The following is a 14,853-nucleotide window of genomic DNA, read 5'->3' as shown; positions in this document are numbered from 1 at the left end:
ATGGCTTCAGATTCCTGTAAAGAAGTAAGCATGACTATGCATTCTACTTTATAAAGACATTTTTTTTTTTTTTTTTTAAAAAGATTGGCATTTCTATAGCACCTTTAACAACCAATGAAATACTTTTGAAGTGTAGTCACTGTTGCCATGTACAGGAAATCAATGACACAACAGTCTAACCACAAGTGACATATTCAGCAAGGCGGGGGAAGACGACACAGGTGGCCCCTCTGGAGCAATCTCAATACACAGTATGCGTACGGGAGACAGAATGCAGCAAACACTCAGGAGGCGTAGGTACACACAGAAGACTGGCTAGCAAAATGCATTGTCCCCCAACAGAAAGGCAGTCACATACACATTCGCAATTCAGAGACAGACATACACCATAACAGCAGTATAGGCATCTGCAGAAAACCACAAGAGCGCGTGAGATACAGAGCAAGCAAGACAGATTGACCAAGTGGACCAAGGGAACGCAGAAAAGTCACACCCGACATATATATTCAAAGACACAGAAGCAATCAGACAGAGATACAGTGTAACACAAGAGGGGTGGAATCAATCTAGAAAAGCCAGACAATATTTGAGCCTACCAACCAGTGAAAACAGCTCCAGTCTTGGACCAGCAACTCATTAAAAACATTGTCCAAGAACTGAAATGAATACTCTTGACAGGTTACAGGGCACAGACTAACCCATTTTTTTTTTTTAAACATAATTGCTTTTATTTAAAATTCCAAAAAATGTTTTTAATACAAGTATAGCCCTCCCCAAACAACTACCACAGACACTTGGGAAAAATATACAATGTCAAAATTCCACAGTTTTATTCTACATCACTCACCTACACACCGAGTGACTGGGAAGGGTGAGAAACGCCAAATGGAGAGAGGGGGAAACCCACATACAAAGAAAGAAAATTTTAGATCAGTGCTTTCCTTCCCTCTCTCTCCCAAGAAAAAACTGCAGGTGTAAAAAGGACTTTGAAGGACTTGGTGCTCACAAATACTCAAATAATAAGAGTTATTTATACAAACTACAATAACAAAGAGGCAGATGGAAACAAATTCAAGTTGTGCCACGCGATTTTTTCCCCGACAACTTGAAGTACAAGGATCTTAATCTGGTTAGATCTACACATCTGTATGCACTGTACAAATCTCCGCACGAAAAAGGAGTATTTTACAATTCTTTAGTTTAAAAATCCAATTGCGTTTCATGAGAACTATTTGGTCAGCAAGAATGGGCAGACCAGATGAGGACCTTGCATGTCAAATGTAGACTTGTTGGCAGCCAACGAGCATGGGACGTGATAGAGCATTATTCACCGGGCCTGGGTGCTGTTACCCTGCACCAACTAAAGAGTGTACGGCAAAGCAGAATCTTTAGTCATCAGTAACTAGAGTCACCCAATATACTGTGGATAAAACATCCATTTGGTTGGACCGTCAGATAATCCAGGTAGACAGTCTAAGAGTACAAACCAGCCATCGTTGCTCTTGGGCAAGATATCTCTGGTGGTCAGAACTGATTACCCTCCAGTCTTGAAATGGAGATAGCTTACAACTAAACATCTCTCGCCAGTTCAGAGACGTCAATCAGGCAACTGGCCGTTTCTAAAAGTGATGTCAGTCAGCTGAGTTAAATTACAAGATGGCTGGTGGTTCATATGAAAAGCTCAACTCACTGGCTTTAGATGGTAGAACATTTGGGGGCAGGGATTCTACTCAAAAGTGGCTAGGAGGATCTCATTATAACAGAGAGCAGCCATACATTTACAATACTGTTCTGTGATCATTTTGCACATATTCAATCATACAGTCAAACTTAAAACACAGCTGAATAAAACAGATGCTGGTGATGCAATGTGTGTCATCTGGTACCGCCTGTAAAATGCCTTGGCCTACAATCAGCTGGAGTTTCCATTGATTGCACAGATCTCCTCCAGCAATGCAGTATTGTTAGACTGTCCCAAGGACTGACCACCTAGAGGCCTGTCTAATTCCCAGTGCTGACCATCTCTATGGCAAAGATGAACAAATATGAAAGTGTCTATGCTGAAAGCTGATACCAAGGGACAGAAATGTTTATGATGTGAAAGTTCTGTATTGTGGTCATAAAATCAGAACTACAGAGCTCCTAGTCTGTGAGCTTAATTTTACAACCATTTTTAACAAAACAAGGAACTTTCCAGCCCTCAGCCCCACAAATTCTCCCAACCCCACAAGAGATAAAAAAATGTATAAGAGCTTTTGATTTCAACCTTTTTATATTCCTATGAAAATGTCCAGGTCAGGTCGAAGCTTTGTATTTGATCCAGTATTTTAAATCAGTCAACGTAAACATTTAAAGTACAAACATGTCTGCAGTTGCCAAAATAATTACTACATCCATCATTATTCAGAAAGCTTGGCTATTTTCAAATCACTTCCGACGCTTGCGCGGTGGGATGGAATGTTCACTTGATTCTGCGTCACTGTCATACTCGTCGTCATCTTCCTCCTCCTCCTCCTCCTCCTCCTCTTCCTCCTCCTCATCCTCATCCACCAGCTCTACCTGCACCAGCCTTGTCCGTTTCTGCACACTCTTTCGTGGTTTGCCACGTTTATAGCTGTAGTTGGGGAGGTGCTTCCGCAACATGTCAATAAAACAACGTTCTGTTTTTTCCACACAGGTGAGGACCTGGCTACCCTCCTGATTATACAGTTCTGCGTTGTTAAACACCAGCTTAACGTCCTCGAGAAATTCCTCGACAGATTTGTAGGTGTTGCATGAACACTTGCTCTGCATGGTCTGCAAGTCCATAGGCTTAGTGATTATTTCAAAATAATCTTCTGCTTCGTCAGTTGTCACAGGCTCTCTAGAAAAGGCGAAAAGCAATTTGTAAGAACATAAGAAATAGGAGCAGGAGTAGGCCATTTGGCCCCTCAAGCCTGTCTGCCATTCAATATCATGGCTGATCTGATCTTGGCCTCAACTCTATTTTCCTGCCTGTTCCCCATAGCCCTCAACTCCCCTGTAGTTCAAAAATCTGTCTATCTCCACTTTGAATATATTCAATGACTCAGCCTCCACAGCTGTCTGGGGTAGAGAATTCCAAAGATTCACGACACCCAGAGAAGAAATTCTTCTTTATCTCCGTCTTAAATGGGCGACCCCTTATTTTAAAACTATGCCCCCGAGTTCTAGATTGCCCCCTGAGGGGAAACATCCTCTCTGCATCTACCCGGTCAAGCCCCCTCAGAATCTTATACGTTTCAATAAGATCACCTCTCATTCTTCTAAATTCCAATGAGTATAGGCTCAACCTGCTCAACTTTAACTCCAGATAGAAAAAGGACAACCAATAGTTGTATCAAATTCACTCGGTTCCAGTGTAAATTGTACACCATACTGAACATACAACAGGTTGCATTCCTCTGGAAGTGTTGCCCAATTTTGTTTGCTCTCACACTAGGCTCCGACCACATTTTCATCATGGCAACTGTTGGAGCTGACACAATATGAATGCAGCCTGGTCACCACTGTTACCATCACTTTTCTGGCAGATTGGGCCTGGTGGCATGTGTGCTGGAAAGCAAGGTTTGCTTATTTTGTGAAATGTGAAGCGTCGCCAGCACAGCTGTGTATAAAAGGGGTCTTGAGCTATGTCTTAAACACATTGACTCTTGCTGGGATACAATTCCACAGGTGTCAGCAGCCCTCCAGTGTTCCATCCAAGTGACCCTTGTTTAACTACCCAGAGCATCGCAATCAAGCTTGATCATAGCTTCTGTAAACATTTATGTACCATCACTCTCCAACAGGGGTCACCGAATAATCAAAAGCAGGGAGCTTTTCATCTCCTCGCACAGGGGTGCAGTGGCCAATTGTAGCACCCAACTATTGCTTTGACAGATCAGCTAACAAACCTGACAAGAGCATTCTTAACTATTAAGAAAATAAGAAATGGGAACAGGAGTACACAGTACGATCCCTAAAGCCTGCTCCGCCATTCAATAAAATCATGGCTGAGCTTCCATCTCAACTCCACTTTCCTGCCCTATCCCCATATCACTTGAGTCCAAAAATCTATCGATCTCAATCTTAAATATACTCAACGACTGAGCACCCACAGCACTCCGGGGTGGAGAATTCCAAACATTCACAATCCTCTGAAGAAATTTCTCCTCATCTCAGTCCTAAATAGCTGACCCATTATCCTAAAACTGACCCCTAGTTCTAGAGTCCCCAGCCAGGGGAAACAGCCTCTCAGTATCTACCCTGTCAAGACCTCTAAGAATGTTATATATTGCAATGCGATCGCCTCTCATTCTTATAAATTCCAGAGAATATAGGCCTATTCTACTCAATTTCTCCTCATAGGACAATCCTCTTATAGAATGGTTACAGCACAGAAGGCAGCCATTCGGCCCGTCGGGCCTGTGCCGACTCTCAGGTCGTCCCACTCCCCTGCCCTTTCCCCGCAAGTTTTTTTGTCCAAGTGACTGTTAGTGTTGTCCCTGATTACTGTTTCTAAAAGCTTCCCCACTACCAAGGTTAAACTGACTGGCCTGTAGTTACTGGGTTTAACTTTACACTCTTTTTTGAACAATGGTATAACATTTGCAATTCTGCAATCCCCTGGCACCATCTCCGTATCCAGGGAGGATTGGAATATTATGGCCAGTACCTCCGCGATTTCCGCCCTCAATTCCCTCAGCATCCTAGGATGCATCCCATCTGCTCCTGGTAAATCCCAGGAATCAATCTAGTGAACATTTGTTGCACCCCCTCCAAGGCAAGTATATCTTTCCTTGGGTAAGGAGACCAAAACTGTACACCGTATTCCAGGTGCAGTCTCATCAGGACCCTATACAATTGCAGCAAGACTTCCTTATTCTTATACTCCAACCCCCTTGCAATAAAGGCAAACATACCATTTACTTTCTTAATTGCTTGCTGTACCTGCGTTAATTTTCTGTGATTCATGTACAAAGACACCCAAATCCCTCTGTATACCAACATTTACAAGTCTCTCACCTATTAAAAATTATGCTTTTCTATTCTTACCAAATTGAATAATTTCACATTTCCCCACATTATACTCACGCTTTGCGTCCTCCACTCAGATTACTTTCCTACCTAGCTTTACAGCGTCAGCAAACTTGGATACATTACACTTGGTCCCTTCATCCAAGTCATTGATATAGATTGTAAATAGCTGAGGCCCAAGCACTGATCCTTGCGGTATTCCACTAGTTACAACCTTCAAATCAGAAAATGACCCTTTGAGTCTTACTCTCATTTCTGTCCGTTAACTAATCCTCAATCCATGCCAACATATTACCTCCAATACCATAAGCTCTAATCTTGTGTAACAAGCCCCATGTGGCACCTATCGAATCTCTTTTGAAAATCCAAAGAGACTACATCCACCGATTCCCCTTTTTTATTCTGTTAGTTACACCCTCAAAAAACTCTAAGATTTGTCAAATATAATTTTCCTTGCATAAAGCCATGCTAACTCTGCCAAATCATATATGATTTAAGTGCCCTATTAACACATCCTTAACAATAGATTCTAGCATTTTTCCTACTACTGAAGTTAGGCTAACTGGCCCATAGTTCCCAATTTTCTTTCTCCCTTTCTTGAATAGTGTGGTTAAATTTGCTACCTTCCAATCCACAGGACCAGTCTATAATTTAGGGAATTTTGGAAGATCAAAACCAAAGCATCCACGATCTCTGTAGCCAGCTCCTTTTAAACCCTAGCACGTAGGCCTTCAAGTTTGGGGATTTGTTGGCTTTTAGCCCCATTAATTGCTCCAGTACTTTTTCTTTGCTAATATTAATTACTCTAGGTTTCTCACTCTCAATCGACCCTTGGTTCCTCACTATGTCTTCAAAGGAGACGCAAAAAACAAAGTATTTGTTTAACTTCTGCCATTTCTATTCCCCATTATAATTTCTCCTGTCTGCCTCTAATGGATCCATTTACTTTCGCTAATTTCTTTCTTTTTTTTCACATAATGTAGAAGCTCTTACAATCTGTTTTTATATTTATTGCTCGGTTACTCTCATATTCTATTTTCATATATTCATATCTCAGCAGCCCGTGTACTTACCCCACCAAGTCAAGATCACCCATCACCTCTGTGCTTTCTGACCTACATTGGCTCCCAGTTAAACGACGCCTCGATTTCAAAATTCTCATCCTCTTTTACAAATCACTCCATGGACTTGCCCCTCCCTATCTCTAGTCTTTTTCAGCCTCAATCCCACAAGATATCTGCGCTCCTCAAATTATGGCCTCTTGAACATCCCTCATTTTAACTGCTCAACCATGTGCCTTCAACTGCCTGGATCCTAAGTTCTGGAACTCCCTCCCTAAACCTCTACGCCTTTCTATCTTTCGTTTCTCCTTTAAGACGCTCATTAAAACCTACTTCTAAACAAGCTTTTGATCATCTGCCTTAATTTTCTTCTGTGGCTCAGTGTCAAATTTATCTGTTTGTCTGTAACACTGTTGTGAAGCGCCTTGGGACGTTAAAGGCGCTATATCAATTTCTTGGTCATCCTCTGCTGGTTTCTAAAACACTCCCAATCCTCAGGCTTACTATTATTCTTAGAAACACTAGGCCTCTTTTAATCCAATACTATCACTGACTTCTCTAGTTAGTCATTTTCTCGAAGTTTTTAATACCTCAAGGGAATGCATGTTCATTGACAATTTAGAATTATTTCTTTAAATGTTCACCATTTGCTCATTGACCATCATTGGGCAGAAATCCCGATCTCCCGGGCCCGTACGAAGTTTCTACGGACACATCAGAAAAGCCAGTTTTCAGCGTGCAATGCGCATGCGCTGAAAACCGGCTTTTCCGATCTGTCAAGCTGGAGCTGGTGGGGGGGGGGGGGGGTGTGTGTCTCATTCAAATACTGCACCTTGATTGGCTGCCCAGAGCCACTTGACTCCAGCTTACGGACGTCCCTACGAGCACAGGCTGCGACGCGCAGGGAGTGAAGGCCTCAGGATCGGGATCTCAAGCAGGCGCAGCAGGAACAAATAAGTGCGCTCCCCCCCACCCCCTCTTTTTTCAGTGGTTTGCCCGCAGGAAGACCTCGACCGGGATTTCTAGGCCCATATCTTTTCATCTAATTTCTCAATCTACTTTAGCCAACTCGCCCCTCATATCCATGTAATTGGCTTTGTTTAAATTTAAGAACCTAGTTTCGGACTTAACCACACCACACTCAAACTCAATATGAAATTCTATCATATTATGATCACTCTTCCCCAGAAGACCCTTTACTACAAGATTACTAATTAACTCTGTCTAATTACACAATACTAGATCTAAAATAGCCTGGTCCCTAGATGGTTCTTTGACACATTGCTCTCGAAAACAGTCTCTAATGCATTCCATGAACTCGTCCTCTAAACTACTTTTGCCAATTTGGTTTGCCCAGTCTATATGAAGGTTAAAGTCCCCCATGAAGACTCTGGGCATCATTGTGGCAAATGTTATCCCCTTTACCTGAAGGGCCAGCTATATCTGGATCTGATTAATTTATTTAGGATTTCTTCACACTTTGTCAGCTCCAGGTTTAGTCTCCGTGATCTATATTTTCTTCCTCGTCGCACCTACAAGCACAAGAAATCAGTGATTAGCAATGCAACTGTGTTTCAATATTCCGTTCCCCACCAAAATAATTATAAAAGTAGTCAAAATAGCAGATTTTACTTTGTATTTTTCTTTCTGGTACCTCACCCAAATGCCTATTATTCATGCATGAATCTCTACAGCGAGCATATTAGTAGAGTCAGATCCTGTCCTCACCCAATGGCCACACTGTGCTCTTCCAGCAGGGGTCGCTGGTTAGTGATCAGTGGAAGAACCCTGGCTCATTTTCTCATTAGTCCAAGATTATGCAGGCGAACTACAGAACCACTTCCACTGCCTCTACACTATATCAATTCAGCACAGAACAGGATTAAACCCGGCACTATTATCTAGTGTTTGCCTACTTATTGGTCAAACTCACTGCACAATTGGAGGGAACAGATGGTCACTGATACTATCCCTATAGATAGAAGCCACAATCGTTAACATTTCAGAGAATATCACAGCTCTCAACTATAATCCTTGGTTTTACACAGAGTACTTTGTAATGCATGTATTTTAATCATGGAATGGTGGAAGGTTATGTGACAGTATTTGGTGCAATTGTGCAATACAGGTGTAAAGCTCAGTTTCTCAGACTATTGCCCTCCGATGACAAGGGTCAAAAGGGCCCTAATTTGGCACCATTGTAAATTAGTCTAAAAGCTACAAGTAAATTATGTAATGACTACATATGTAGATACCAGTTGTGGTCATTGTGACTGCCCAGGATAGCACGTGTGTTGCTGGAGGCCAGCCGAATGTCTCAGATCCGGGTAGAATGGCAGAGATGTGGAAACAGACAAATATTCTAGAGCTCTCTTGATTAACTTTGGGGAACAGGGATCACTTATCCAGCTCGTTCTTTCCAGAGATTAATGGATTGGTCAGAGATCATACACAGTCTTCAGAAGGAACTGACTTTTCTTGTTCTGTGCTTCATGTTCTGATCACCACCAAAATCCAAACTTGCATTACTGTTGTCACATTGCAGGAGTTCAAACAATGAATGTAACTACTGGGCTAAACCTGCTCTCAAGGGGTTAAATTCACAAATAGAAAGGCATCAATTAGTTTTCAAATAGGGCATCCGAAACAGTGTGCTGGAGACAATGATAGTTTGACGTTCCAGTCATCGTTCACACTCGCCACTGCTGCATCAACTCTATTCATTTGAACTTAGCAGGAGTCACTGCCAAGTTAGGTTGGTGAGTTCCGCTAGGGGTGGGAGTTAGTAACAGAGAGAGCTGCATAAATGGAGGCAGTCAGGCAGCAAGGGCCTCAGAGAAAAATGGAATACAAGAGAGAAAGTCAGATACCTAGCTTAAAATAAACTCCTAGAATTCATATCGTCTCGTCTTATCTGCTTTTAGAGATATTGAAGAAATAGCCATGCAATGTACACGTATATCTGGTTCAGATCAAAAGGAGATCCGCTATTACATTCTGTTGTTATTGTAATAGTCAAGTTAACTCCTATAGAAGACATTCAGACTGGGAGCAACTGATGCCACTGAACCCAAAAAGGCATCAACAGCAGACTCAAATTTTAAACAACTGCATTTCAGTGAAAGGAATTAATTAAATATAACACTAACAAGTGAAATGTAGTATGTGAAACTGCACAGCTTTAACTTGCAGAAGTTTACTGCCAGTGTGTCTGCACTATGGTCAGGATAATGCTGACAATGCACTCACACATTGTGCATTGTGCCGCTCACCCGGGTGCTTATGAAGAGTTTCTGGTCCCTGCTTTACACCCACTGAGGGCTCAAACCCATGCTGGCCAGTATCTAATGGGGGGAGGTTGAGGCATGGTAAGCAGGACTTGTTTGGGGGGGAATTTTCTCCTACAGAGTACAGTTGGCAACGGAAGATGCAGTGCTCCAACACTTGATGGACCATCCATCCAGTCTCATTAATAGTATCCAGATGGGTAGACCAGCCAATGAGAGTGGAGATTCTTCCCACTTAGTTCCAAATGACCCTGCAAAATAATGCCGTAATGGTGGTGATGGTCCTGGCTGGACAGAAGCAGGAAGCTGATCGGTACTTGGTGTTGATGGGCTGATTGACCACCAACAGTATCCCTGCACACACTTGGGGATCCTCAAGCCCAGACTCGGGCCAAGCTGCATACAATATTTCTGCACTTGGATATGTGGGATGTGCCCCTAGGGTCAGAGAACGTGGACTCCACGACAGGCCAATAGAAACGCTACCTGTGTGGATTGTTTTGTAGTTTGGTTAGGAAACTGGTGCATGGTGTTAGATCACAGCATGCATCAGTAACCTAGCTGACAAAAAAAAAATCACACATTTCAATAATGCAAACATCAACACACTTCAACTTGAAGCCAAATTGATAAATATTGAAATACAAATGTCAAAGCAATCCTCAATCACCACAAGGTTTGAGCATATTGGTTTTAATGCATTATCACACTTCAGCCATTATGCTTTACTGTTGTGTTAACATACTTGTGTGATGTTCTATCTTCAGTATTTTATCATGACTATCACCAGCAGCACAGCTCCAAATGCTTGTGGAGAAACATCCATGATGATACTGGGTGTTCTTTCACAGTTCAAACCAACCAAGTATGAACACTTTACACGCCTCACTAAAATCCTATTAACAGGAATATCATGTTTTTTCTTATACTGCCCCCTTACCACAAGTGCGCACGAGTGCAGACACATACACACCCCAACGCACTCTGGACTGGTTTATCCTGCAGAAATCTGTCCGTGACAAATGAGGTTGGATTATCAGGTCGGGTCTGTACATACTGTTTATTTGGTCTCCTGATAATTGCCGTCCGTGAAAGACGACCCCACTTCTGTTTGGCTGAAGTACAACAGGGCAGCTGTCAGAGTGCCGCGACTCTCACTAACCCCAGCAGGCCAGTAACAACTGTCAGCAGTACAAACAGTCCGAGCCTGCGGCTGCATTGCTGGGATTCTGATACTAATTGGACCCCCCAGCCTACAGATACATTTAGTCCTATTTTAAACCCTCTTAACAAACTATGAATCATCTCTCAATAATCCACAAAGTCTAAGGGTTCAAGAGCATCTCTGCCGAGATATTTGTCAGAAATCTTCCGCTGATTTCTTGTTCCCTTTGTCGAGACCAGAATAATTTCCTGGCGTCTCCTGCTTGACCTACTCCAAGTTGGAGGAGAAGAAAAGACCCAACAGCATAGCTGGGATGCCTCTCAAAAGAAAGAATTTCATGACCCTGGGTCAGAAGGAACACTTGGGAGGGGGGAGAAAAGAGATGCAGAGAATGGTAATCCTCAAGGCTGCTAAATTGTCTCTGAATATCCATTTTCTGGAATCTGAATGATCCGTGGGCAACACCTATCTTACCAATTTAAAATCGACTTGGTCACAGGTACCGTTTTCTAATTGGTTGCCATTAAGGATATGCTTGGCAGGGACCAGGGGCAAGATTTGGTATTCGTTATTTGCTGACTTCCGTGGCCTGGTGCTCTGCTCCCAGGCTCGCTTTCTCAAGCCTGCCCGCTTCCAGGTCCCAAACCTTTCCTCCAAGACCAGATCCCTCATGTTTTTCTCTTACATGTGCATCCTGCAGTGAGCAGGAGACACCAACTGCAGCTCAGATTTGAACCTTTTAGCCTTGTAAGCTTCTTTGAAGCAATTCAGAGGCAGCAGCGTCAGGTCTGGGACCAAGAGCAGAGACAGGATGGACATCAGTTGAAATCCATCCCCCACCCAGCTCTCTCAAACCCAGCTCACAATTTTACAAGAAAATAACTTAAAAGACTCTTTGTGATTAGAGCAGGGTCCTAGCCTATAATTTGATTTGCATTTCTGCGATGTATACAATCTTCAGAAAGGAGTTTCAGGATTCTTCTGATGCTCAAGAGAAGAGCCATGTGGCCTAGAGTCTTGCTTCTGGTCTCCATGGAAAAATAAGGAGAGTTACGGACAGAAATTGAGACAGAGTAGGAAAGAAACAAAGAGCAGGGGAAAAGCAAAACTGTCGGGCACAAAAGAGTCAGTGGGAAGGAGACAGACAAAGTTAAGTACATATAAAGGAGGCCATTTAGCCTATCTGAAATAGTAGAAGCATACCAAAAATATCCATCAGGCCCATCAGAATCTTTAAAGTCAGACACATACCTTTCAACAGATCTGCTCAGATCAATAGATAAGTCCATCCACAACATTTCAGATGCTAACAGATCCACTACACAATCCCAGCATTTTCTGTACAATTGCCCCTTTTCCTGTTTAATGAATTAGTTGGAAGGAGGGTTGCAGGGATATAGTTTCAATTTTTCTGGACACATGTACACTTGACGGTCATACTATACGCGTTTTTTTATGTTGTAAATATTGTTAGTTAAGAAAACTCATGACCCATGAGTTTGTCAGTGTTGCAGTTCATTTTTTGAAATTAGTTTGGAAGATATCAACAAGCTGCAGCAGGAAAAATATCTCTACACTTGCCAAGGAGTGTAATATCCATCCTTAGAAATGTATTTTTAAATAAAGCAAAGTTGTAGGGAGTGAACATACTGCAGCCAATGAGAAATAATGTGTCAACAGCTGGTAGGCAAGGTAACTAAAAAAAATAAATACCACACATTTAATAACAGCTTGATTACTACTTTCAGGGGGAAGGAGGTGGTGATCCATAATAATTTGCTACTTGATGAATTCACTAAATCAGATCTTGCATTCAGCGTTAGAGAACAAATAAACTGCAAACACAAGCGACAAGTACAGTTGATTCCCTGTTCGAATACCTGCCCTCATCACATGAGAACATATGGAACATGACGGCTTCTCCAATCTTTAGGAGCCTCCCTGCTGTTCACTACTTTCAAGGACCTCAAGTGAATAATGAAAGCCGATATTTGGGAAATGAATGCCATGTCCCCACAGCCAAGTCCTGGCAATGCAACAACGATGTTGCCTTTGATTGAACAGCCAGCATGCCTCCAAGTTAAAAAAAAATAAAGTATAAAGAATCTTTCACATGAAAAGAAGTAAATGACTGTCCCCTGTAGCTGGCCGGCAACTCTGTGCTGTAGGTGACCATGAGAACTGACCGTGAGAATTCCACACGCGTCTGCAATCAGCTTTTGGGGCCTGTACCGGTTATCAGGATGGACAATCCTGTGCCCACAGCCGCACTCCCCGATTGATAGCATACCTCCAAGGCCAACATGTGCCTTGCATTAAACCGGATATGGTCTGATTTGGGCCTACTCCACAGTTGCCTCATCTGTCCTTCATCCAGTTTGTGGTCTTGAAGGACGTGAATTTTGCCGATAGCCAATCGACGTCACAATCTATGGTGCATCGGTCCAGTGATAACAGCCTTACAATGCTGCCCCCAAAGGATCTAAAACCCATTGAAAGGCAGTTTCTGCGAAAGCTCCCAATCACAATGCAAGCATAAACTAATTTGTTGTGGATGTATACATATCTCGGCTAAATGTCAATTTTAATTGGGGCAATTCCTACTGTATAAAATTGGTCAAGTAAACCCATGCTTTTTCTGCAGCAAAAACATTTTTTCTGAAGAAACTCAAATCCATGGATATGATTTTATGCATTTTCTCCCTTGATCATTTTCTCCATTCTGAAAGAGTTGATTCTTTGCCGAGGTAGAGTTTTGTGGGTGCAGGTTGCCTGTCAGTAGTTCACCCATGTGGCCATTTACACCTGCAAGCCTTGATGATGAGAACTGTTGTCTATTCAACTACAGGGCTGCCAGTCCTCACGTTATGTTCACACAACACTTCCAAGAGGGGACCAGAAACATAGAAATTAGATGCAGGAGTAGGCCATTCGAGCCTGCACCGACATTCCATAAGATCATGGCTAATCATTCAACCTCAGTACCCCTTTCCTGCTTTCTCTCCATACCCGCTGATCCCTTTGGCCGTAAGGGCCACATTTAACTCCCTTTTCAATATATCTAACGAACTGGCCTCAACAATTTTCTGCGGTGGAGAATTTCACAGGTTAACAATTCGCTGAGTGAAGAAGTTTCTCCTCATCTCGGTCCTAAATGGCTTACCCCTTATTCTTAGACTGTGACCCCTGGTTCTGGAATTTCCCAGCAACGGGAACAGTCTTCCTGCCTCTAACCTGTCCAATCCTGTCAGAATTTTATATGTTTCTATGAGATCCCCTCTCATTCTTCTGAACTCCAGTGGATACAAGCCCAGTTGATCCAGTCTCTCCTCATACGTCAGTCCTGCCATCCCAGGATCAATCTGGTGTATTCCCTCAATAGCAAGAACGTCCTTCCTCAGATTAGGAGACCAAAACAGAACATAATATTCCAGGTGTGGCCTCACCAAGACTCTGTACAACTGCAGTAAGACCTCCCTGCTCCTATACTCAAATCCTCTAGTTATGAAGGCCAACATGCCATTTGCTTTCTTTACTGTCTGCTGTACCTGTATGCCAAACTTCAATGACTGATGTACCATGACACCCAGGTCTCGTTGCACCTCCCCTTTTCCTAATCTGTCACCATTCAGATAATATTCTGTCTTCCTGTTTTTGCCACCAAAGTGGATAACCTCACATTTATCCACATTAGACTGCATCTGCCATACATTTGCCCACTCACCTAACCTGTCCAAGTCACCCTGCAGTCTCTTAGCATCCTCCTCACAGTTCACACCACCACCCAGCTTAGTGCCATCTGCAAACTTGGAGATATTACATTCAATTCCTTCATCTAAATCATAAATAGCTGGGGTCCCAGCACTGAGCCCTGGGTACCCCACTGGTCACTGCCTGCTATTCCGACTCTCTGCCAACCAGTTCTCTATCCACGTCAGTACATTACCCCCAATACCATGTGCTTTAATTGGAGAACTAGGATTTAAACCGCAGGCAATTTTCTCCTCCCAAATCCAGGCTGACTGAGACCAACTCTACCAGTGCCCAGTATGATCAGCACAGCTGGAGACTTTTCTTGCTTGTACTGCTCAGCAACCAGGGGGTGGGGGTGCAAAATGCTTTCAAAATGAAATGCTACACGTTACTTTGTATAGTTCGACCTTTGCAGATTATACTAGAACATTTCTATCCCCGCTGTCAGGAACATTAATATGTAATCACTCCTTCTCCTGCTGAAGGTGCTGACTTATGGGAACCGGTTTTGAGGGCCTGTACCATTTGTCAGTCTTCGGGATGGACACTC

General features: G+C 42.9%; 1 protein-coding gene across 2 annotated transcripts in view; it reads right to left on the bottom strand.

Moving 5' to 3' along the window:
- Window positions 1-2,253: 2,253 nt before the first annotated feature.
- The window catches only part of baz1b (bromodomain adjacent to zinc finger domain, 1B), a 76,493-nt gene continuing 63,893 nt past the window's right edge, over window positions 2,254-14,853 (bottom strand). For both annotated transcript variants that reach the window (XM_070857279.1, XM_070857280.1), the window contains 2 exons: window positions 7,524-7,630; window positions 2,254-2,863 (listed from right to left, as the gene is read on the bottom strand). In XM_070857279.1, coding sequence (XP_070713380.1) covers window positions 2,428-2,863; window positions 7,524-7,630 — 543 coding nt within the window. In that variant the 3' untranslated portion in view covers window positions 2,254-2,427. The remainder of the gene's footprint in view (window positions 2,864-7,523; window positions 7,631-14,853) is intronic.

This window comes from Pristiophorus japonicus, chromosome 16 (assembly GCF_044704955.1).
Source record: "Pristiophorus japonicus isolate sPriJap1 chromosome 16, sPriJap1.hap1, whole genome shotgun sequence".
Taxonomy (NCBI): Eukaryota; Metazoa; Chordata; class Chondrichthyes; family Pristiophoridae; genus Pristiophorus; species Pristiophorus japonicus.
The sequence above is the reverse complement of the archived record's forward strand: the minus strand, read 5'-3'. Positions and strand labels throughout refer to the sequence as shown.